General features: G+C 38.5%; 2 protein-coding genes across 2 annotated transcripts in view; one reads left to right on the top strand and one right to left on the bottom strand.

Moving 5' to 3' along the window:
- Nucleotides 1-12,103, bottom strand: part of LOC122644970 (actin-related protein 9) — a 32,431-nt gene extending 20,328 nt beyond the window's left edge. The window contains exons 1-6 of the mRNA XM_043838351.1: nucleotides 11,957-12,103; nucleotides 11,766-11,838; nucleotides 10,031-10,149; nucleotides 9,822-9,881; nucleotides 9,659-9,712; nucleotides 8,064-8,166 (exon numbers count right to left, since the gene is read on the bottom strand). Of these exons, the coding sequence (XP_043694286.1) occupies nucleotides 8,064-8,166; nucleotides 9,659-9,712; nucleotides 9,822-9,881; nucleotides 10,031-10,149; nucleotides 11,766-11,838; nucleotides 11,957-11,959 (412 nt within the window). The 5' untranslated portion in view covers nucleotides 11,960-12,103. The remainder of the gene's footprint in view (nucleotides 1-8,063; nucleotides 8,167-9,658; nucleotides 9,713-9,821; nucleotides 9,882-10,030; nucleotides 10,150-11,765; nucleotides 11,839-11,956) is intronic.
- A 6,663-nt stretch (nucleotides 12,104-18,766) lies between these two features.
- Nucleotides 18,767-23,983, top strand: LOC122656201. Its single transcript, XM_043850676.1, has 5 exons — nucleotides 18,767-18,948; nucleotides 22,932-23,046; nucleotides 23,149-23,238; nucleotides 23,347-23,445; nucleotides 23,571-23,983. Exons 1-5 carry the CDS (start codon nucleotides 18,881-18,883, stop codon nucleotides 23,670-23,672), a joined length of 474 nt encoding a protein of 157 aa, XP_043706611.1. The 5' UTR covers nucleotides 18,767-18,880; the 3' UTR covers nucleotides 23,673-23,983.
- The last annotated feature ends 2,110 nt before the right edge of the window (nucleotides 23,984-26,093 follow it).

Below are 26,093 nucleotides of genomic sequence, written 5' to 3'. Positions count from 1 at the left end.
CCATCGATGTGCAACTACAAGGCCACACCAAGTCAACCATCGTGCCTGTGCCCAAGGTGTAGTAATGGCCTCACTTGAATGGCACAAAGAGCACCGAAAGTTTGCCAAGCCTACAACATACTCGCCTTGTTTGCAAAACAGGAAATTTGGGGAATGCTTGAATTATCGAATTGATCAATCAAGCCTTGTATTAATAGCTTTAAGAATTACAACTTAATGACCAAAAGACCCCTAACTTAGCCGACTTAGCTAAGTAATACATAGAACATAAAATAAAACCCAAAAGAGCAGAATACCCCCATGGTATTCTGGTTTACATTATTCAACACTCCCCTCCAAGTTGGAGCAAAAATATCAAACATGCCCAACTTGACTAAATTAGGATGGAACATCTTTCCAGGCAGTCCCTTGGTGAATATATCAGCAAGCTGATCAGTAAACTTCACAAAAGGAACGCAAATCAGCCCTTCTTCTAATTTTTCCTTGATGAAATGCCTATCCACTTCGACATGCTTGGTACGATCAAGCTGTACTGGATTATGTACAATGTTGATTGCAGCCTTGTTGTCACAGTACAACATCATAGGAAGATGAATAGGAACACCAAGGTCTTGTAGCAAACCTTTCAACCAGAGCAACTCACCAATACCTTGTGCCATAGCATGAAATTCTGCTTCTACACTAGAACGAACCACCACATTCTGCTTCTTGCTACGCCAAGTGACAAGATTGCCACCTACAAAAGAACAATACCCAGAAATAGATTTGCGATCAGGAGAGCCAGCCCAATCCGTATCAGTGTATGCTTCTATCCATAGTTGATCATGAGGAGACAGGAGAATGCCTTTCCCTGAAGAAGACTTCAAGTAGTGAAGGATACGAAGAACTACCTCCATATGGGAAGAGTAAGGGTTATGCATAAACTGACTCACAGTACTCACAGCAACAACAATGTCTGGAAGTACATGTGAGAGATAAATCAACTTCCCCACTAATCTTTGGTACCGGCCTTTATCAACAGGTTCACCCTCTTTTTCCTTAAGACGAACACCAGCACCATAGGAGTATCTAAAGGGTGCCCTAACAAACCAGTTTCAGCCAACAAATCTAGGACATATTTCCTTTGGGAGAAAAAAATGCCCTTAGAAGATCTGGCAACTTCTATCCCAAGAAAGTACCTTAGCTTCCCTAGATCTTTAATCTCAAACTCCTGTCCAAGAAAAGTCTTCAACCGGCTGATCTCATCACCATCATTGCCTGTGACAACAATGTCATCCACGTAGACTATAAGAACAGTAAGTTTTCCATCAACCCTCTTTATAAAAAGAGTGTGATCAATATTACTTTGATTGTAGCCCACAGAAATCATGGCCCTATAAAACCGGCCAAACCATGCTCTAGGTGACTACTGCAGCCCATAAAGTGCACGCTTCAATTTACACACTTTACCTTTGTTTTTGTCACATGAGAACCCTGGTGGAATGTCCATGTACACCTCCTCACCAAGCTCTCCATTGAGGAAAGCATTTTTCACATCCAACTGTTGTAGATCCCATCCACGATTGACTGCACAAGATAGTAATACTCGGACAGTATTCAGCTTTGCAACAGAGGCAAAGGTCTCCTGGTGAAAGATCCCATATGTCTGAGTAAACCCTTTTGCCATGAGTCGTGCCTTATATCTATCCACAGTGCCATCCACCTTCTGTTTCACCACAAACACCCACTTACATCCAACAGTCCTTTTCCCTGGTGGAAGAACCACAAGATCCCAAGTGTTATTTTTTTTCAAGGCTTCCATTTCTTCCATCATTGCTGCCTTCCACTTTCCATCTGATAGAGCTTCCTGCCAATTGTTAGGAATAAGGACAGAAGAAAGGGAAGAAACAAAAGCACGAAAAGATGGAGAAAGGGAGTCATAGAAAACAACATGGGATATAGGGTGCTTAGTGCAAGCCCTGACACCTTTGCGAACAGCTATAGGTAGATCAAGAGAAGAAGTATTACCAAGTAAAGAAGTAGGTTCTGGATCCAGGTTCGGCAACTGGATGGGTACTGGTGCTGCAGTGGATTGAAGCTGCTTATGTTTCCTTGTATAAGTTTGCACATTAGAATCATTGATCCTCCTCTAAAATTCACTAATGGTTTTCTGGACAGCAGACTGCCGGGTAGGGGTTTGCTGGACTGGAGTTATCTCCCCCGGAATAAGAATGTCAACATTATCTGTGATGGTCTCCCCCTGTATAGGAACCTCTCCCCCTGAGGCAGAGAGAGGACTAGGAGTAGGGGAAACAGGAACAGATTCATTGGGGACATACGGAATGAGAGGTTCTATAGTTAGCACATCTTCACTAACACTCTCACCCTGAAGAAGTGGGGACGAATAATAGGAGAGATTCTCATGGAAGACAACATCCATACTAACCATGGTACGACATGCAGGAGGATAATAGCACTTGTACCCCTTTTGGGTGGCAGAGTAGCCCAAAAATATGTAGCAGAGACCACGGGGCTCAAGTTTACTAGGGGATCTAGTATCCCTAGCATAACAAAAACACAGCCAAAAACCCTAGGGGGAACAATAAAAGTATGAGAGCCGTGGAAGAGCTCAATAGGGGACTTGGAGTCCAGAACCTGAGAAGGCATCCTATTAATCAAATAGGCTGCAGTGAGGACAGCATCACTCCAATAAAAAGAAGGGACATTTCAAGCAAACATAATTGCTCTAGCCACCTCCAAAAGATGGCGATTCTTTCTCTCAACCACACCATTCTGGGCTGGAGTGTCAGTACAGTTGGTCTGATGTAAAATTCCATGAGCAGAGAGGTACTTTTGGAACTGACCTTCTATATACTCTGTCCCATTGTTACTCCTCATAATTTTGAGAGTGGCATTAAACCGAGTCTGAATCATTTTATGGAAATGCTGAAAACAGGAAAAAACCTCATTTTTAGTATGCATCAGGTAAACCCAAGTTGAACGAGAATAACAATCAATAAATATAACAAACCACCGATGACCAGACAAAGACACTTTACGATTAGGATCCCACACATCAACATGAACCATTTGAAATAAGGAAGAACATCTTTTATTAGAAATAGGATAGTTGGAACGTGTCTGTTTGGCCAAGACACAAGCCTCACAATAAAAATCTTCCTTATTACAACTGTAAACTAAAACTGGAAATAAATGGGATAAAGTTCCTAAAGGGGGGTGTCCTAATCTAGAATGCCATTAGCGCAGTTCAGAGGAGAAAGATGAAGGCTGACATAACGTGGAAGGCACTGCCCGTGAAGGAAGGTGGCCATCATCAAGCAGGTACAATCTACCATGCATTTTACCCGATCCAATCGTCTTCTCCGAGTCCAATTCCTAAAAAATACAATGAGTTGGAAAAATGATCACTTTGCAATTCAAATCCTTTGTTTAGACTACTAATAGAGAGAAGATTAGTAGTGAAATTTGGTATATGCAAAACAGAAGACAAGGTAAGAGAAGGGGAGCAACTAATGGATCCTTTCCCGGAAACAGATGAGAGGGAACCATCAGCCACTTTCACCTTATCCTTTCCAGAAGTAGGGGAATAAGTATGGAAAAGGCTAGAGGAACCTGTCATGTGGTCAGTGGCACCAGAGTTTATGATCCATGGAATAGAGACGACCGATGCACAATGACCAGCAAAGAAAATACCTGAACGAGCAAAGTGGGAACTTGATGAAGAAGAGTAACTGGCAAGAAGAGATGTAGTAGGGGCAGCGGAAGTCTGTAACATATGCCTGAAAGCCTGTAATTCTTCCTGGGAGAGACCATTGTCAGTAGTAAGGGCTGCAGCTACACTTTTAGCGTGATTGGCTTTGTTTTTAGTTTTAGCACGACCACGTTTGGCTTCAAAATCTGCAGGCTTCCCATGTAATTTCCAACAAGTAGCCTTAGTGTGATAAGGTTTGTTGCAGTGCTCACACTTAACAGGCTCCTTGGTGGAAGTAGCAACAGTGGGAGAAGCATCTGTAGGAGTAGCTGGACTGGAACCAGCCTGGATGGCAGACCTATCAACAGGAGTCTGATAGCAGCTCTCCGAGATTCTTCAGTATGAACCAAGGCAAAAGATTGCTACAGGGTAGGGAAGGGAACCCTACTAAGAACCTGCTGACGAATAGGATCATACTCAATGTTCAGACCTGCCAGAAAGTAGACCCGAATTTTGTCCACATGTTTCTTATAGGCTACAATATCTGTAGGAGTGGAAGGCTGAAAAGCAGAGTAATGATCCAGTTGCTGCCATAGACCCTTAAGGGCAGCATAGTATTTTGAGACAGGTAACTCCTTCTGTGTAGTGTCATGAATTTTCTTTTGAATTTCATACACTTGAGCATCGTTCCCTACCTGTCCATAGGTCTCCTTGGCAGCACTCCATATATGGTGGGCAGTCTCCAATAAAAGATAATTGCTGGAGATGTCAGTTTGCATAGAGTGGATCAAATATGCCATAATCATAGCATCATTAGACATCCATCGATCACGAAGATGACCAGGTTCAGAAGGTGCAGCAGAAGTGCCAAGGAGATGCCCAGTAAGGCCACGGCCAGCAATAGTTAAGTAAGTAGAACAAGACCACATCAGATAATTTGTCCCATCAAGTTTGATGGCTGAAGCATAATAAGGAAGATAATCAGGTTTAGGTTGTCCTTCACCACCAGAAGTAGCAGATGTAACATCAGACCCATCCATTGCAGCCTTTTATCAAACACAATGCAGCAGCTCAGAGTAAAAAAAAACAGCAAAACCTGAATTCGATCCAAGGATGTGCAATACTTGAAATCTGGAAAAAACTTCGGGAGAAGAGGGCACCGATAGTGTCGAGTGAGCCTTGATGTAATATGAATCAGATCTCCAAAACTCAGCCAAGTCAGAAAAGAGAAAACTCAAAAATCGATAAAAGTCAGGGTTTTGCAAAACCCTGAAGGGAGATCAATATTGAGTAAGGGCTTCAAAAAACTTGAGATGTCTGTGATAGATGCTGTCCAATACTGCTATGGTGGATCTCCAATAGGGAAAATCAGCTTCCAATCATAAAAAAAGGGCTCGATCTTCAAGAAGGGGAGAATCCCAAAAATCACAGAGACAAGGAGCAGCAGCTATCGAACTCGAGGATTGATTAAACCATCTATTGAAGAGGTGAAAGTGAGGGCAGCATCTAGATCATATGATCACCTCATTAGTGCTGCCCTAGTGAGTGAAGAGAACCAAAGGAGGAAGAGAAAAGAAGAAGATCGAGTGGAAGGGGATGGAAGAGAAAAACGATGGAGGGGATGGGGTTTTGAAAACCTAGATCAAAGAAGTTGGCTCTGATGCCATGTTTGCAAAACAGGAAATTTGGGGAATACTTGAATGATCGAATTGATCAATCAAGCCTTGTATTAATAGCTTTAAAAATTACAATTTAATGACCAAAAGACCCCTAACTTAGCCGACTTAGCTAAGTAATACATAGAACATAAAATAAAACCCAAAAGACCAGAATACCCTGGTTTACATTATTCAACACACCTATATAATGCTACCACTGTCGCCCAATCGTTGGCTAGTAGGTAGCATCACATAGACTCACCCAAGGCAGACAAAACCCAAGCCATGCCAAGGACAGGCACACCCGCATGCAAGACACGGGATAGCCCACTTGCTCAAGCTCATGTGCCATTGTCGCACAGGGTGTGCCAGTCGAATTATATACCAAAGCCTATGCTTGCAGCAGCGCGCCACGGCAGTGCCTTCCACTGGTCGTGGTCCTCATCAGTAACCAAACCTATAGAGGAGACACTCTTCGCCCACTTCAGCTCCGAGTGCCCATCCATGGAATACTTGTGATGTTATGCATGCGCGGCAAGACCAACCCCGCACATAGTGCCTTGCCTATGACAGCCATGATGATGCTTGAAGCCTGTCACAATGCCATGCTAGGAGCCAGGGCACCAAGGGGGGTAAGGCACAGAACCCCTCGTCAAGGCAGTTCTTAAGCTTTATGGTTTTCCAGAAGGAGACATGGACCCTATCATTTTGTCATGCTGATGTATGACGGACTCTCATGAGACAAGTGACTTCCCTTCCATGCACTGCCATGCTCATTCCGTGCCCCACTACAAGCCATCCTTGAGCCACCAGAGTGGTCATGAGAATATAGCCTCGAAAGCATTCACTTCTTGCATTTTAATGCAAATGGTAGTTGTTGAAATCCCCCTTCATTCTATATCATGTTCCAAGATGCACGGCACCATCTTATCAAAGTCCAGGAAATGCCAGTGTGACATCAAATAGTCACTAGGAGAAGTGAATATATTAATCGAAATCTTTATGTAGCATGAAATTCTCTTCCTTAATTTTGTCTATTTTCTCCTCACAGTCAATTTCTCACCCAAAAAAGTTGGGGGGAGGGGGGAGAAGAAAAGGAGAAGGGAAGATAATTCAGTCACTACTAATGCATTAGAAAAGAACATATAGTTAGGGATGCATCAGATCTCAATTCAGGTCAGGCATATGCTGATACCGAGTCCGACCTATTAAATATTGACCAGCCCTGACCTAATCTGCCCCTTCAAGCTTGCAAGAGAGTTCCACATTTAATAAGGCAACCAGGGTGGGCTCCAATATTTTCCCATACCAAATCCACCCTACTCCATATGAACGGGGCAAAGCAGGTCTTGGGCACCACTGTCATCTTGCAATTAGCTACAACTAAACGAGTATCAACCTTTTTTATGTCGTTAAGATGTGGCATATGGTACCAGAGGGGTATACTTGTTATACCCTGCAGTATATTTGTTTTATTGTTGGATTTTATTGTCCACCGCAAGGACTTAAGGGTATTCTTGTCCTTGCAACCTTGTATTCTGTTTTACCATATTATAATATGATGGGAGGACTACCGCTAGAGACATTCAGTTCCTTTATCTGTTGATAGTCTCTTTTTCTCTTCTTCCTCTCTTGTTCACTTCTTCTTCTTCCTTCTTCTATATTGCTGGATCTGATTTCCTGTGTGTGATATTGTTTCATATGTTACTTAAGTAACTGGGATATTCCATCTTCAAATGCATGGCCTTCTCAGATACCTGTGTGTCTCCAGTGGAAGACACCCACATCTTAGTGTCACAAGTTCTTGTATTCCAGCTCTTATTTTCAAATTGCTTTGTGCAATTTTTGTGTATATTGATTTAAATACAACATTATTTTTTTTGTATATTATAATTTAATTATTATACTCAGTAAACTATTTTGCGTTTTCTTCAGTGAAATAAAACATACAGACATGTAGATTTGTCCCAATTGTTCGGCCAACACGGGCTCTATATGTGCCCAACACTGACATACATGCTCATGTGTAAGTTGCACAATTTGGAAGCAACCAGCACAAGGTCCTCTTCCACGGTCAAAAAATAAAGCAGAATTGCGTTTTGTCCCTGTTTGTCAGTAACATGAAGGCATAGTTTCACTCTATTAGTCCATTGCCAAATGTTTGCAATTTACAACTGAGTCTTCAGTAATCAGTGGATGACTATGGCATCATGGATATTCAGTTTTATTTTATTTTATTTAATACTGAGGTGAAAGAGAAAAAAGTTGCTGAAAGCATTTCTATGTCGGGTACTCCACTAGCATAATCATTCATGAAAATGAAAGCAAGAGCAAAAGGAGAAAGTGTATCTTTCCATGTGCATCATAACTCATTAAACATGCAACTATCACTCTGTCATAACTTTGGGTGCCATCCAGACTGAAGCAGCCTAAAAAAGCATGGGGAAGCTACAAATACCAAAAAGACAGGCAGCAGCATATAAACCACATGATGGGGCAGCCATGAAAACATAATATCAAATTGGAGCACGGTTTAGACAAAAGTGAATACATCTACCAGCAAGGTGAAAGGACCTTAGCAGAAAATAATATTAATGAAACTATAAAACAGAACATATAATCACTAGCCAGTTAAGTGCAACAAAATATAGTAAAAAAGAATGGGAAAGCTAGCTGGAACGGGACAAATTTTGGAAAAGCAGCTTTATAGTTACCTACTGCTGCAGATGAACTGGGGTTCTTCTCCATCACATCAGTCCAACTGAAAGTTGAGTCCTTCTTGCTACTTTGCGGATTAAAACCATCAACACGTACAGTCTGCATAAGATGATCATCGATCTTATGCACAATTTAGATCCATAATCACTATTTTAAGCATTAATCTTTTTTATGATTATTTTAAATATTAATCTTGTGACAGAAACTCTATCACATGAAAGACTATAAACTTATCATGTTACAGGAACACTCTCCCTGTTTCGAGAAGCATGAACGTTCCTAACAAGAGGCATCTGTTATAGCAGAAAAGAACCAAAAGTTTAAGCCTTTGTTGTCACAGAAACTTAATTCATGTTTCAAGTAGTCTTTTCAGAGGAACATTATTCATTAGTAATGCACATGTTTTTTACATAAGGGCCTGAGGCAACCCAAATGGCATGGGTCTGTACCTCACAAGCAACTTAAACTTCAAAGCATAAGCATCAAGATGTTTGAGACTTTGAAACACAAAGACGCATCCTTCACCCCTTTCAAAAGATTTCTAAAATGTAATAAAGAATCATCTAGGTGCTTAGATAGGATTGTTCATGTTTCTACACAACAACCACAAATCGCAGGCACTGATGTTGCGTAGTTAATTTTGTCCCCTACTGTCACCATTTGAGACATGGCCTAAAAAGCTGAGCTCTCACTCTCAACCATGGTTCGAGAACTCAGGTTCGGACCTGGTTTCAGTCAGGCCAAAAACCGAGTTGGACCGAGCAGAGATCTCGGCGAGTTGGTGCACTTTTTTTCTTTTTTTTTTTTTTGAACTCGTTTGATAGTTTCGGTGGGTTTTTGACCTAGTTTCGTCATGAAACTTGGTATACAGACTATTTTGGGCTATTTAAACACAGTGACACTATCAGATTTTCCAAAATCAAAGTCCAAAAAGGAGTTTCACTTAGTGGGAAACTAGGACAGATAGTTATTTATGCCAAAAACCAGGACAGACACTTATGCCTAACAATATTTAAGTAAATGTTTTTATATTTGTTATTTCATTTACTTAAGATTTTATTAATAAATAAGCAAATACCCCCTATTTGAATCCAATAAAAATAGTTAAAAAATCAATTTTCATAAGGATAAAAAGTTAACCCCCTAGTTTAAGAACAACAACTGGATTTTCGTCGGTAGGTGCAATTTTCAACTTTTAAATGTTGAGGGTTTTCTTAAATCTAAAAAATCCATAAATTTTAATATGGTAAAACATTGCTAAACACCAAAAGTGCGGTAAAAAACTCATTTGTTTTAATGTCTTGGTTTTTCAAAAACACCGGCGAGTTCTTGTTCCATGCTCTCAACTAGCCTGTGAGTGCCTTCAAGGTGGATTTTCAATGTACAATAATAAATGAAAAGCATCCATGTCTTCCATTAATTAGTGACTTCCAGGACAATTTCCTCATTGTGGACAATAGTCACACTTGGTCATTATCCAACGAGTAAAAAAGAAGGCAACAAATGGCACCACTGAAAAGCTACCATGAACACAACAAGACCAGACAAAGGAATTAAGATTTAAAATGAACTACATCATGGCAATATGTACCTTGCGCAGGAAAGAGTTGTTTGCAACTTCCGGAATTTTCAGCAAAGATGCTATCTGACATGAACAGATAAAAGCAAATCATCAGAAGCATGCCACTTAAATAAATCATGTCGGGAGGGAGGAGAGTTAGAGAGATGTAAAATAAAATGTCATCTGTTTTTACAATATCATAAGCCTTCTCACGCTCCTGTTGTTGAGCCGGAGTAATTCCTGAATTAAGCATCTGGAAACCAACAACAAAGAATGATGCAGAAACATCAACATATGAAACCTCTTTTACTCTCTCTCCTTTTTTTTTCATGGGGTACATTATCCACCTAATCATTGAAAAGATAGGGACTACTCAGAAACCTCAAACTATGCTTACTTTACCTGATCTTGCACATTTTTCTTGGGGTCCTGATTCTCTCCTCCTGTGTACTTAGCAATACAGTGAGGAATAATAAAAGGGTACTGCTGTTGAGCAAGACCTATTCGCAAATTTGCAGAACCTGAACACCAAAATAACATGTAAAAACTAAACAAAGATCAACTGCATTTAAACCTCCATAAAATATCTTTGAATGACATAATACCGCATGTCTTCTCAAAAAGAAACAAATAAAAGGACATTAAAAAAAAAGAGTAAAAGACTACTAATGGTTATTTGCCTCTGACTGCATAAAACAAAATGCTCAATACATAAATTTGCCTACTTAGGATGATTAATTGCATTTTTGGATTAAGGGATGGTCTGATTCTAGCAAAATTTAGAATTAGTTATAACAAGTGATTCACATAACTCATTTAACTATCAGTATGCTACTAGAAAATCAGCCTCTCCATGTTAATTATGAAAGTTTTAGTCCCACATTGAAAGTAGAAGAGAGAGAAGTTGAGTTTATATGTAAACTTGTTTCTTAAGGGAGTAAGCCCTTGAATGTGGGACTCACCCTTCTCTCTCATGTGTGGGGGGTTCCTGGGGTGCTTTTGAATCGCACAAGTCGAGCCGAGCCGAGCCGTAGCCGTGATAGAGGTCGGGTTGGGCCGGGCCAGGTGTGGGTATGGGTTGTGGTCAAAGGTTCTTTCTTTTTACTACAAGTTTGAATTTGGTTTGATTTCAAATTCAAAGCACCCAACGTGTGTATGTAGGTACATATACCCATTCATCCATTTGTATGTATGTATGTACATACATTCACCCATACATTCAGATGTATTGGAAGGTACCCATTCGGACACACCTGTACCCATACATACAGGTGTGTAATGGACCCTTTGAGAGCCTATAAATATAGATGCGCTTGGGCTCATATTTCACAAGTCAAGTCACATTCGGATTTCTCTCCTCTCCTCTCTCTCTGGTTCTTCTTCTTTACAGAAACAGAACTTCAATCTTCTGGTTTTGTTTTTCTTTTGCATACTGTAGTTTTTGAAAACTTCTAGTGAGCCTAGCCTTGTTGTCCTTTGTAACCGAAGTCTTTGTGCATAAGACTAAGGTTTAGTGGTTGCTTTATCTTGGAGGTAAAACGCGAAGTACTCCAGGTGCACTAATACAGGGGGCGTTTTAGACCTTAAGGAGAGTGTCTTCATTGGTACGACTCAACCACAAATACTGGTTCGTGTGTTTGTGATTTGTTCGTGGCTTTCAACAACCTCGTTACATTCTTATCTTCTCAAATCGGGTACTCTTGTTACATTCTTATCTTCTCAAATCGGGTACTTGTTTTTAACACCGGATGAACTCTACTTCTGTTTACAAAAGAAACAGGACCAACACAAACAAACTTTCATCTTCTAGGGCTTAATATGATGTTTGCTGAAAATAACAATAATTGCATTTTAGGATATCAAATTTGTTACAACGAGTGTTAATAACTTAATATATCCATGTGCTTTGTGTTCACTCGACAAATTCGGTCTGTGTGTTCTTGACAAACGACCGTAAAACATCTGACTTAAAGCATGGCCCAAACGATCTTTACAAATAGTTCCTCGTGGACACGAGGGAAAACAAATACTCAAGGATTTGTCACAACTCAAAAATTTAAGCAACAAGTGATAATGTAGAACAGTAAAAAACGAAAAATTCAGGGGTAGGGGATAAATCTGAGAGGGGTTTGAAGACCTGGGTTTATCACTACTATGTTGGCGCCTCGATCGGCGATGAGCTGAGAAGGAACCGCTGATTTCAGATAGTCCTGCAAAAAACCAGTACAAGAGTTTTAGAAACACAAATTGCGAAATACTAAAAACCAGGAGTTAGAGAGAAGAATAATGCAGAGCAGGAAGAACGAAACATAGGCTTCAACACTTTACCATGGCGGGAGACTGTAGAGAGAACGCGCGTTATGCTCTACTGTTCTTAGAGCTATATTGTGAACTTCTCATTTAGACTCGGGTGACGGTAGTCACGGAATTTTTTTCCAAAATAAATGCTTTTCAAATAAAAAAAAAAGGGGGTTCCACCGTAGAATGCAACCTATTTAACATTCTACCGTAATTTGTAACTCGACACAGATTAGTTTGGTTTGGATACCTTCCCCGCTGAAGGGCAAAAGTGAAAATTAAACAAAAACAGATATCATCACATCGAGCCATCGAGGTATGGGGGTCCTCCAAAATCTAGATAAGAAACCCTATTGTTATTATTCTATCATCATGATTGAAATATATGCAAGGCCAAAGGACTAAATTTCCCGTTCACCTATTGTTGAAGAAGAATTCCCTCACCATGGGCATCGGTATCATCTATGGTCAAAAGATGGTAGTTTTGACTTTATAATAAGGGTGGGAGTGTAATGATGATTCAAGAGTCCAATCATGAGGTTTGAATGAATTCTTCTTTTCTACCGGGGAAGGAAAACTTTCGCCTAGGCAAAAATTTGCTAAATTGATCATGGACTTTCGTGACCTCAACCGCTACACTAGTTTGTGTGGTTGAATTTACTATGACCATTATTACAAACACAAATGGAAAAATTCTTATAGTTTTTATCAATGATGTTTGTGTACCTCATTACAAAACATGAGATATGGTGAATAAATTTTCTTATCATGTGATTGGACTAAGTGTATCTGGGCTTTTGACCCTCTTTAATTAAGAACCGAGCACCTTTCTACTACATCTTTCACCCATCTGTGTGCATCCCTCATTGGCTCGAATGCCATGAACAAACAATCTTTGAGTTGGTTTTTTTCAATTTTTATTATTACTTGTTATTATATTTGATATGTACGAAACAAAATTATTATGTGTGATTCCAAGGCTGACCCCATAATGATCATCCATAATATTTTAAGATGGATTTTTTATATGCAAATACAATCGCCAACCTCTAATTCATGTATGATTTTATCACAAAGCACACACCTTCCACCACTTGCCTTAATTTCTACTAATATCAAAGTGGAATTACTTGGTTTACTGGTCATAGGATTTTTTTATCCCAAACTTTGAATAGCCATGTGGACATTTTACCTTTTGATAGATAGACAAAGAATTCTAACAGATACAGGTAGAATGGCACCTCATGATGACATGGAAGCTGAGGTTTATGGAATCATCCAAGGATGGAGGAGGTCTAAGCAAGAACATATAGCTTGGAAGGAAATCTGGTGTTGCAACAAAAGACTCTCTAAAATGTTTAGTTCTAGTAACTTAGACCCAATTCCATGGAACCTTATACAAAACTATTTTGAGCTTGCTGAAGTATCTGGCAATTTTACTAGTATAGCTTTTAAGTGGCGTGATACAACTCCTTCTATGTACAAATCTATGTAATTTTCCTTCCTTTTAATATAAGTTTTGTTTTCATCCCCCAAAAAAAAAAATTTACTTGTCACCTAGTTTTTTATTTGTGATCTAAAATGCATACCAAACACAGCAATAGTAACTTATACGAACAATCAGTATATGGGTTTTTTTTTTTTTTTTTTTTTTTTTTGAGTAAAGGAGATTGTATATATTAAAGGATCAAACTTATTTTCGTTCTATAATATTTCTTCCCATTCGCATCATTCCAAAATAGACCGGAAAGAATCATTGGGAGACTATCTATACACAGGTGAATTTCCTGGCAAGAACTGAGGAACCCCATCACAAAATCTGCACAAGTATTAATTTCACGAACATGTTTTTTTTTTTGGTGAATATTTCACGAACATGTTATATTAGATCAAATGTGCATCAAAAGGCATTGTTGTTGGAAGGTACTTTTGTTAAAAAATATGTATATAAATTGGGCAGTTATGCAAAACAATGAAATCTCATAGAACCACACTTCATTTAAGTTTTTTTTTTTGTTAAATTCCTTAGATTCCTATGTACTCATTAATTTAGAACATGGTAACATAGGACACAAATTGCTGCAAATACTAGGGAGTTCAAAGTTCAAACACCAATTCATCACAATAACAGATTTGTCCGTAAATCCTTCAAATGATAGATTCGATCATTCAAGTATGAAATTGAAAGGTAAAATATTCTTAACCATTTATAAACCACCTCAATAAGCAAAGACCTAGAGAACCTAGTTTAACTGATAAGAGTAAGAGGGAAGGATGAATTGAATCAGAAAAACTATGAAGCCATGTAATAAGGGTATAAATGTATAACTAAGTAAGCCTCTCTCCGATCAGATTGATTGGATAAAATTATGATATATATGGACGGATGTAAGGAGCTTAATCTGTAAAATATACCCTTGGAACTAATAACACTTGAGGACCCTTAATATTCTCATTGCCTAATCTTCATGGCTAGAGCATCCCCATGTGTCTCTGAATTCATCAGTTTTTTTCTAAAGAACGTTTCATTTTTTATATGTAAGAAAGAGAACTAAAAAAGAACTCTATCAAGGAGTGTGGCCTACGCCAGCACTCCCATAAGACTCCAGGAGTCACTCAGTCTCTCTCTCTGTCCATATGAAAAGATATGTTTACCCCCTATTGTTTAGGAGGAGAGAGATAGACACATGGGAGTGGTGGCATAGGCCACACTCCTGGATAGAAGACTACTTCCCTACAATATTATTGGGAATGGTTCCCCACGATGCCAATGTGGGTGGAATCTACCATGCCACGCTAAAGGCGTAGTGAATGGTATAAGGGAGAATGATTTATGTGCCGGTGATGCAGGCTGCCCTCAGACATATGGGGATGGGCGAAATAACCACCCTACCCCCTTGAATGGTAGGCACATGTGTCTGGGCGCAAGCTGCGCTACGGCACAGAGAACATCAACCCTAGAAAAATATATGTCAGAGGATAATAATAGTACACTAACGCTGTGGAAAACTTTTCCATACTTATTAATGTTACATCACACTATCATGGATTCTCAAGAGCCCGGAGCTCAGATCAAAGCCTTAGATTTGACTTCATTCCATGAGCTCCAAATGCTAGTGCTCAAAATTAAAATATGCTTTGTATGGTGGTACACATTGATTGTGCGACATTGTAGTCTTTGATCTCATGGATGAGCCTCTATTTTCATTGTAGATCAATATTAACTTAAGAGTATATTTTTAGGGCAAGAGATCTCTACTTGGTTGCATGCTCTCTATACAAGTGTCTGTCTGGGCCAATGGGTGAGCAAGCCTAGGTATCTACTCAAGGGGTAGAGGCATCATCTCATGGTGCCGGGCATAGAAAACACCACCAAGTAGAGATCTTTTTTCCCATATTTTCATTAGAAATGAAGCAGAAGTGAAATTAACAATAAAAAAAATTCACTTTAACCCTAATGCATGTTGAAAAGTTTCTTAACAACTTTTCAGGAGTGTGGCTCCTACGTTCAAACACAAGCCCCCCTTGATCTTTTTGTATATACTCTCATTGGCCTGCTTTTGCAAAGATGTTGTTTCCAGATTCGATCCCGTGACCACTTGATCACAATGGCGCAACCATACATGTCTTCTTTCTTTGGACAGAAAAATTTCCCATTAAAAAAAAACTTATTGGTGTGAGAAAAGGATAGGCCATTTAACTTTTCTATTCTCAGATCTCACAGCAGTTGATTGAGTATTATGTAAGAATTGCCATTGGTTACTACTTACTACAGAGTACAGACTACAGTGTTACACTAGTAATGCTTTCTTCCTCAAGTCTCTTTCCTCAGCTGCTAACATGCGATGCCGTGAGGTGATTGAGTTACTTAATACTATTAAATCCTATTAATAATAGTTATATCAAAACTCAAGGGGTCAAAAATGCCCTCTAAACGTCACACACAACACTCCAACACTTCTTAAAAGCATCCGCTATTGCTGGGAGACCGATTGTGTTTGTCCCTTACTCAGTGTCTTTTCCTCCTCTGTCCATCCATCCAGTCCATAATTTTTTTTTGGTAGAATCCAGTTCATAATTCTTTTTTCATTTGAAATGCCGGAGAACCGTTCCAAGGATGGGATTAATATAAGGGTAACACTGCGTCCCCCTGAGATTTGTGTTAAATACATAGCAACCTCCTGTATTTTTAAATTATACAGTCGCACCCCTTCTAATTAGACGGTATTAAACAATACAATGCAAAATACCAATTTTACCCTCTTCTAATATTATTAACCAAAAACTGTTAAATAATATAATATAAAATGACAATTTTGCCCTCTTCAAATCCTCTTTCCTCACTAACCCTTTCTTCTTCTTCTTGATTTTTTTTTTTTTTTTTTTTTTGGCTTATTCTTCTCTTTGGTTGCCGTCGTTAATTTCATCGCTACCATTCCGGCCAACCCACAGCTCCAGGCTTCTTCCAGGTACAAAGAGTGGAGTGACTTGAACCCAAGAGTGATGGGTAGCAGATGGGTTCAGAGGATGAGGAATGCAGAATTCCGTGGAAGCAAAAACCTCTTCTCTTCTCCACGCTCTCCTTTACCCACTTCTCTCTGTTCTCCTTCCTTCTCTTCTTGATGAAGACAACCACTTCCAACGTCGCTGCTTCTAATTTCTCTTCTCCGTACCATCCAACTGAGATTATCTCTCTCTCAGCTGCGGCTCCTCTTCAACGATTCCAATCTACTGTCATATTCTTACCCTTTATCTTCTGATCCAGAAATGGTTGCAGGTTTTGAAGCATAGTTTAAAACTTTGATCCTAATCCACTCCGCCAATCCTCTTTGAATCACCCATGAATGCTTGGATCTTCATTTTTTGTCATTTCCCCCCTTCTTTTTAGTGAGTTAAATAGCAGAATATCACTGAAACTTATATCTTGTAACAATATTTACAAAAAAAACTCCTAAAAAATTACAGATTTGGGAAAATATTGTTTTTTGGTGAATATTTGGAAAAATATTTGCTTCTTCTCGTTTCTAATTTATATGAATCAAGCTGATTCTATACCCATTTCGATTTGATTTGGATTGAAATAGATAGTAGCAGTCCAATTCCAGGTTTTTAAAAGAAAAAGAAATGGAACCTTTCCATTATTCTATTGGTTCCTGCACTAGAGAATGTTTTGGTGTCTTCCACTGCTCATAGAAACTGAAAGACTCATAAACCATCATCCAGAGATGGAAGGAACCAATTATGTAGGAACCCATTGGAGATCTTGGTCATGCAATTTGAAATCAGTACTCTTGAAACTTTTTGGTTATAAAGAAAGTAAGTGATGGACCAAACTTAGAGGCGGTGTCGCTGGTCTCCAAGTGAGATCAAGAGATAAGATTGGAATCATTGAAGAGGAGCTGCAGCTGAGAGAGATAATCTCAGTTGGATGGTACGGAGAAGAGAAATTAGAAGCAGCGGCGTTGGAAGTGGTTGTCTTCATCAAGAAGAGAAGGAAGGAGAACAGAGAGAAGTGGGTAAAGGAAAGCGTGGAGAAGAGAAGAGGTTTTTGCTTCCCTGGAATTCTGCATTTCTCATCCTCCTAGAGCTGTGGGTTGGCTGGAATGGCAGCGATGAAAGCAACGACGGCAACCAAGGAGAAGAAGAAGCCAGAAAAAAAAAAGAAAATCAAGAAGACGAAGAAGGGGTTAGAGAGGAAAGAGGATTTGAAGAGGGCAAAGTTGTCATTTTACATTGTATTATTTAATAGTTTTTTATTAATAATATTAGAAGAGGGTAAAATTGGTATTTTATATTGTATTATTTAACACCGTCCAATCAAAGGGGATGCGATTGTATAATTTAGAAACACAGGGGATCGCTTTATATTTAGAACAAACCTCAGGGGGTCACAATGTAATTTTCCCTTAATATAATTATCATTCAGCTCCTAATGAAATAAAAAAATTCATACAGACACATGCTCTTATGTGCACTCTCATTGGCTCCTCCATTGTGTAGAGACTACACAACCAAGCAATCAATAAGAAACTCTGAAAAAATGTCTATAAGGTATAAGATAGCGAAGAGGATATTATTGACCATTCATAATCAAAGGGAGTAGGTGGATATTATTATCATATTGATGGTCATTGATGGCTGCAATCTTCCTTTTTCCAAAATTTTATAAATTATTAATTTTTTTTTGGGAATGCCCATTTTGTATATTCGACTGGAGTATGAGGGAAAATTATCTCCTTCAGTTCCTGTTCGACCCAATTCCCGAGTGCCTCTAATAAGGGGGTGGGGTGGTTATTGTGCACGTGTTGTTAGGGACACGAGGGAGGGGGAGAAGATCTGGAGTATGAGTTCGTTGAAGCGAATAAAAAACAAAGTACTGTTCCTCTCCACCTTGGCGGAGTGTTCGGGCAAGGGTAGGGTGGTCATTGCACATCCCTTGTTAGGGACACTGGGAACTGAGTCGGACAGAAAATTGGAGGGGATAAAGATCCGGAGTATGAGTTCGATGAAGCAAATAAAAAACAAAGCACTGTTTCTCTTCAGACACTTGAAAGTACTGGTTAAACAAAACATAAGAGCCGGTGCCGGCTTTGATTCACAAGTTACTTCAAGTGACCGGAGAGGAAAGGAAGAATGGAAGATGATACGATCCATGATTCCACGTGAGTTGCCATTAACGACCCAAAAGGTCAAGGGCATTATCGAAAATTACTAGATACTCAAGGGTATTTTTTCTGTATGAAGGTCGGGAGTCCTTTACGCGCCCCGTTTTTTAAGTAGAACGATCGCTTTCGAAAGACAATTCAGTCTTCTATCTGTCTATATACTCTATAGTATAGAACCATCCTTGTTTTCTCCCCTTTTCTCTCCTTATTGTCTTGCTTCCAATCTAAGGCTTCAAGAGAGATTCAGGGGGTGAGCGAGTTTTCCTCTACACCGCTCGTCCGTACCGTAATGGGGTTCACTTCGTTCTTGGGCAGAGTTATCTTCGCTTCCGTCTTCATCCTCTCTGCTTGGCAAGAGTAAGCTTTGCTTCCTTCGTGTCTCTTCGTCAACGGATCTGTCTCAAAATCTCTCTTAACTTGCTGTGTCATGGATTCTACTCTTGAAAGCTCTGTTTTTGTTTAGTTTTTTTTTGTTTCTATGTGATTCTGTTACTTTTATGTGCTTCTCGGTAGAATAATTAGGGTTTTTATTCCTTATTGGTAGATTACTGAATTTCTGTTTGCTGGTGGTCGGATCTGGTAGATTCAAAGCTTTTGACTTGTCTATAAGGACGGATAGCCTCAGTAAATAGTTTGCCTAAGTTATAGTTTTTTCTAGGGATGAACTTTGTTCGTCACTGTCTTGCTGGGTGATTTGAGTTCATAGCACAATCAATCTTACGGATCTGTCTTGATTGATTGGCGAATTTACTGCTTGCTATTTTTCCAGTATTATACTGAAGTTGACTTTTATTTATTCTATGTTTTACTTTTTATATTATTTTTATTTTTTTGGGTTTTCATACTAATGCAGCAAGTTTTCAAATCTTGGTTGTTCCCATCATCCGCGCAAATTTAGTTTACAGTTTTTGTGGTATTGGCGAGGGTAAAGGGATCGGAGTTGGCTATAAGAAACAAATGTCGCTGAGGATTGCTGTCTGGTTTATCTTTGTCTGGAGTCCGAGTTGGGCGCATGCGCGTTGTTAGTGGTTTTCCTTTATTAGACTGAGATGTATTGTGATGATTCAGTGAGTTATGGTTGGGTGATTTATAAGTTGACTGCATCTTTACTGGGTATTGGGTTCTGTGCCACACCCCTTATTACTAATCATGTGCCGCGTTCAATTGTTCAACTTTCAAAAGATTAGAAAATTTTGGTATAAACTGCCTTTTTGTTGATATACACGTTATCTCCTATCTGTATTTCTACGAAATGGTGGTGTATTTGCTTCCAGATGGATACTTTCTCATAGTAACAGATGAATTATCCTGTTAGTATTTTATTTCTGCAACAGTGTGCGCATGCAGACAGCTAAACACATGTACAGCTAAAAAACCAACATGTTTCTGCATGTTTTAGTTCTAACATGAAAAAATTGTGTACTTTATTCTCCCTAAATACCCCATTTGGTTGCTTTCGGTGTTTGTCTACTAATGCAGTTGCCCCTTTCTGCGAAGAGTACAAGGTCTGTGGTACTTTTTGAGAATTTGCAGCAGACTTGAAAAATTAAAATAGTTACGCTGAATTTCCCCAGTATACTTGAGGTGGACGAGGAGATGGTTTTCCTCATTTCCATTGTGCATGTGATAGACGAGGAGTTGGTTTTGACTGTTTTTTTGAAGCATTTCATGTGTATTAATCAGCTCCTACTGGTAGCTTCCCACTAATTTGCTTTAAACTTTTGAGGGACCAAAGATTGAATGTAAAAGATCATTATGAAAACTCTTTAATCATGCATAGTTTTGATAAAATGAAAAGTGATTTTGTGGTTGTTGCTTGGCCAGATACCCTGCCATGGGAAATTACGTAGCTACCAATTTACCTTTTGAAGCTTCTAGTTGCTGCCTTATTCCCTGTTTGTGTTTTTGCTTTTGCTCATTTTACATGAAGCAGGATTTCTAAACTGGAGAATTTTTTTTTATTCCTAAACAGATATGTTGTGGGAAAGAAGCAGATTTGATGTCTTTCCTACATTGTTTAATTAGTCCCGACTATGTTGCCTGTCTGAGTTACTATGGCATTTGTTCCCTATGACCTAACTTTTCATGTTTCAATCTGAATCCTAGTTATGGTGGATGATATATCCAAATTGTATTTCCGTGTATTTCCCTCAGCTTTTAATAATATGTTTTGTGCGTAATTGGAGAATCAATTAAACTTTTTATTTAGTGTCACCCCTGAAGTTGTGATTCATTTTTTGTATGGATCGGCAAGGAATTATTATTACCATGGAACTAAAACTCGGAACATGACTAGGTTTCAACCTTGGGAAAAACTGAGTTGACTCGAGATCTCGGTTGAGTTGGTGTATTTTTTTTTTCCCCAACTCGAAGGCTGGTTTTGGTGGGTTTCAGACCTAGTTTGGATTCGAAACTTGTTACTCAGCCTATTTTAGACCATTTAAACATAATGGCCCAATTAGAGTTTGTAAAAACAAAGTCCAAATAGGAGTTTCACTTAGTGGGAAACTAGGACAGACACTTGTGCTAGAAACTAGGACTGACACAAGACAAACATTTGAATAAAATAGTTAAAAAATAAAATTCCAAAAGGGAAAAAATCAACCCCCCAGTTCAAGAACAAAAACTTGATTTTCGGCGGTAGGTGCAATTTTCAACTTTCTAATACTGGGTTTTTTCTCAAATCTAAAAATTCATAAATCTTAATATGGTAAAACATTGTTAAAAACCAAAAGTGCGGTAGTATATTCATTTGTTTTGATGTCCAAAAAAATATTTTCATTCAGAGCGATTTGACAGCATTCGCCCACAACAAATTAAGTTTGACCGGTATATAACTCCTTCAATATAAATCAGATTTAAGCAATCTTTGACTTGTTGGAAATTAATCTTTTGAAAGATTTCCAACAAGTCTAAGATTTTTTAAATCTGATTTATATTAAAGGAGTTATGTACCGGTCAAACTTAATTTGGTGTAAGATTTATGGAATTTTTAGATTTGAGAAAAACCCTAACATTAACAATGTTTTACCTTATTTATGAATAATATCTTAAGTAAATGTATTAAATGATATTAGGCATAAATAAGTGTCTATCCTGATTTCTGGTATTAATAAGTGTTTGTATACCAAGATTTCCCTCCGATGCAAGATCTCGAGATCTGGCACTCATATAAAGGAGTTTTAGTCGAGATCCTGACCGAGTTGGGGTACTTTTTTGTTTCGTATGCCATCTCGTCTCGACCCTGGGAAAAAACGAGATCTCGAGCCTCGAGATCTCATAAGTTCTCGCGAGTTTTAGTTCCATGATTATTACATACAGTGAGAAGCACTCCCTATATGTGATAATTGGTATGTGAGAAAACTATGCATGAGAAATTGGTATGTGAGAAATAGTGGGTGGGATTTTTTTTTTGTTGACAACCCAATGGATTGAGTATTTAGAAGGATACACATACAGTGGTCAGAGATCTCTAAAGGTTATTTACGTAAAGTTAGGCGTATTGGTGTGAGACATTTTTTCTTAAGTTTTTTAATATATGCATGCTGTTTTTGCATTGAGAGAGAGGGTTTTGGATGCCATAGATTTCATAAACATGACCCTACTGCATGATTGATGCTTTGATTTGTCGTCCTTCAATAGACATGTATCAAGTCAAATACTAAGGGTGTTGTATAACATTTTCTCCCTCCTGCAAATGTTGAGATGGAAATCTTATTTCGAATCATCTTGTGTTCCTGCTCTTCCCTTTGCTATACCCTTTTGGTTTATGTTTGATTTGCTTTTAGCGGGCCAGTTCTGCATATCCATGGGCTCTGCTAATACTTCTCATTGTGAAGCATTAATTGAGCCAGATATCAGTTGTTTAACCAACCAAATATGCGTTCTCGTCTGATTTCTATCACATTTATGTTAAGAGGCGTTTAAGACACCAGTATGACCTTAATAGGCACAGTTTTGGGTGTTCTGCAAAGCAGGGTAGTCCTAGTATAACCCAGCTTTATTGTTTCAGACATATCCTTATCTTTTTAAGTCTTGTAGTGGTGTGGCATTATCAAATTTTACTTCTCTTTATGGGGACTATTGACCGTCATAGGCATCATGAACCTCTGCTATTGAATTGGGATTTCAATGAGGTGCATGTTGAAGGAAAAGTTTCATGCCATATGATCACTCAACAAAAATAATGTCATTTAGCTTCTTTAGCCTGTTACCACTGGATCTTTATAATTTTGTGTATGCAATTTTTGAGTGAATATGGCTATAGGTTTATTTCTGATGTAAATAATTTCTCTTAAGTGCTTTTATTGTGATCTAATTTGAGATGCTACTGTTTTCAGGTTTAATGAATTTGGGGTTGATGGAGGGCCTGCAGCAAAGGCTCTTAGACCAAAGTACAATGTTTTTACGGATCATGTTTCCTCTCATCTTGGGGTGCAAGTTCCGCAAATTGAAGTGAGATATTTTCTTATAATTTTTTTTTATTTTGATGAAGCATTTTATATTGGGCTGTAGCCACATTGGTTGATTTGTAACTGAAGTGATATGTTTTTACAGCTTAAACATGTAGTAGCTACAACTATTGCTCTGAAGGGGCTTGGAGGCATTCTTTTCATCTTTGGCAGTTCCTTTGGAGCTTATCTTCTGGTCGGTAGTTGTATTCCATCATATTCTATTGTTTGGTATATGCTATGTTTCTTAAGCCAGTTTTATGTTCATCCAACAGTAATGAACCTGCTTTGTATCCTTGTGCAGCTTCTGCATCAGTTGCTTGCAACTCCTATTTTGTATGATTTCTACAACTATGATACTGACAAGAAAGAATTTGGTATACTTTTTGCCAAGTTTACACAGGTTAGCCATGCTGTTTTGCCTTCTCGCTTTCATTCACCCTTTGTCCAAGTTGGTCTTAACGATATTACTGCCGGAGCTTTCTTCATGTGCTTTTATTGATCTTTGTAATCCCGTTCCCTTTGCAGAGTTTGGCTCTTCTTGGGGCATTGCTCTTTTTCCTAGGTATGAAGAATTCCGTCCCAAAGAGGCTGGCCAAGAAGAAGGCTCCAAAAACAAAAACGGGTTAAAAACCGGAGAGGAACTGAGTATCAAGTGGAGGGTACTTCATATTGATGCAAGAAATTTGTTGGGCTTTAGTTCTTGGTCTTTTGGCACACGATTATGTTTGTCAGCAAAGATCTACCTGGTGGCATTGCTGGGGTTCTCTGCTTCTGTATTTTTGTATCAGACCATTTTTTTATAGTATTTTTTCTTCTCTCGCTCCGTGGAGGGGGTTAATTTTGCTGCTTATAGGCACTTTATGAACCCCCTTAAAAAATTAAGGTTTAGACTGATTTTTCTTATTTATATGTAGTCAAGTTTCTTTTTGTTTGTTACATTTTTTTTTATGTAGTGATTTCCCTTTTTGGGTCTATCCTTCTTTGGTACATAAGTACGCCGTTTCCAAGTTGTTCTGTAGGGGTTACATTGGTCTACGCTGTTTTCTTCTACGTGGCTGTGCGCTGCTTTTGCAACCGAGGTAATCAAGGTGTCCACCGTACTAGCCAATTCTTTTCGACCATCATGAGTTTTATGATTTTCATCAGACTCCAAACCATGGTTTTAAATCTCGATTTAATGGCTGGTTTTGGTCAGTCTTGAAACCAAGATGACGGTTGGGTAGAAATTTGGTATTTTTTTCTTGGCCAACTTGATACTCCGATTTTGAAGTCCAGAAATGGTTTTTTGTCCTGAATTTTTTTGCCTGAACGGCATATTTTTTACATTGTAAAAATAATATACATGAATTAGTTTCATACAAAAAACACTCAAAATGATACTAATGATTTTAACCAAGTTTGCAAGTGTACATTGAATGATCCTATAGATTAGTCTTACCATAAACATTGAGTCTACATAGATAAACTATTGGAAATGTAAATAAGCTATAAAAAAAATCAAAATATATATTAGAATGAAAAAACAAGCGCACATGATGCATGAAACAAAAATCACCATTCAATTCTACGAGGAGTTTTTTGTCGTGTCTAATCCACGAGCTGTGTATAACTGAAGATGACGTAGCTGTTTCTTGGAATGCCATATGTATCTCATGATATGTTTTGGGTCCAATTGTTTTAATAGTACATTGCTACTCACCTATATCCCATCATCAATTGTTACAAAAGAAAAAAAAGTCCCATCATCAATATGTCCGAGGTATCTTAACCTAGGGAATGGTTCATATATCGAGACTGAAAGGTGGAGTTGACAAACATGGTTGGGCTGAATAGTCAAAGATATTGTCAACAAAAGATGACCTATCACTTGACCTATCCTTATATCCAAATGAAGCATAAGATCAACCATGGTCACTTTTATATCCAAATGAACCGGTGTTCTCAAGGGATAGTATACCAACATATCCACCATAGAGTCCATACTAAACATGTGATGTTGATCGAAGCTCTTGAAGTCATCACCATGATATGTTGAACTAGGGCTTTCTTTTATGAAGGATGGCATGCGCTAATGTCCAAATCTTCCACTTATGGCTTCCATTGTGTCAGACAAGCTCGACATATCCATATGCCCACCCTAGCTACCTCCTCATTATGTCTGAATTGTCTGCGTGGACTTCGAGTGTAGCCTTTCCTGGTATGTGTACCATAGTCATCATCTTGCGTGGCATGAGTAAACTTAGTTTCTCCTGTGAATCTCTATAGCTTTGGCTATGGATCCTGAATCATCTGGTCATCCTCCTTGTGTAAGGCTACTAATCTATCACTATCATCATACCCACCACCATAGAGTAGATCGCCCAATGGTGTCCAACATATATTATCGCTACTTTACTTTCTTTCAAAAAATTTGTTGTGAGAAATACATTTTATAAATTAGGAAATAAAAAAAACTAATTCAACAACCAAAAAAATAATCCAATTCCGTGAAATCATAGATCGGGCCATTCTATCTAACATATGAAAACTTGAAATAAATCCTACTATGTTTACTAGTATATTGTACGTAAAAATTGGATTTGGAAAAAAAAAAAAAACTATTACCTTCAAACTTCAAGCAACAAATCCATTATCTAGCAAGGTTGATTGTGTAGGAGAGTGTAAGAAATAGGTGTTTAGACGAAGTATTTTGGTAAATTTTTTGGGCAAAACTTTCTCCCCTTTAGTTCAGAATTTCGAAACCAGAACCTTTCTATCGATGAAAACATACAAGTTTCGATCGAAATAATCTATGTATATAGATGGTCCAACCGGATTCAGGTCGAAACCTGGTTAAAACATGTCGAAACCAATCAACCTATTACATTTTGGTACTGATCCATGGTTTCATATAGGAAACCTCCGCAACCGAGATATCTCGGTCAAAACATGTCGAAACCAACCGAAACCTATTACATTTTGATACTGACCCATGGTTTCATACAGGTTAAAGTTTTCAGGTGCAATCTATGATAAGTTGGGTAGGTCTGGTATCATTCATCGGAGTAT

This window comes from Telopea speciosissima, chromosome 1 (assembly GCF_018873765.1).
Source record: "Telopea speciosissima isolate NSW1024214 ecotype Mountain lineage chromosome 1, Tspe_v1, whole genome shotgun sequence".
NCBI lineage: Eukaryota > Viridiplantae > Streptophyta > Magnoliopsida > Proteales > Proteaceae > Telopea > Telopea speciosissima.
Note: the sequence above shows the minus strand (reverse complement) of the source record. Positions and strands in the feature narration are given on the sequence as shown.

What these genes read in the sequence shown, in the direction of transcription:
- LOC122656201 (XM_043850676.1), top strand. Translation starts at nt 18,881, where the DNA reads ATGGGGTTCACTTCGTTCTTGGGCAGAGTTATCTTCGCTTCCGTCTTC. An exon ending in ATCCTCTCTGCTTGGCAAGA is followed by an intron (nt 18,949 to 22,931) that starts GTAAGCTTTGCT and finishes TACTGTTTTCAG; the next exon opens with GTTTAATGAATTTGGGGTTG. An exon ending in TTTTTGCCAAGTTTACACAG is followed by an intron (nt 23,446 to 23,570) that starts GTTAGCCATGCT and finishes TTCCCTTTGCAG; the next exon opens with AGTTTGGCTCTTCTTGGGGC.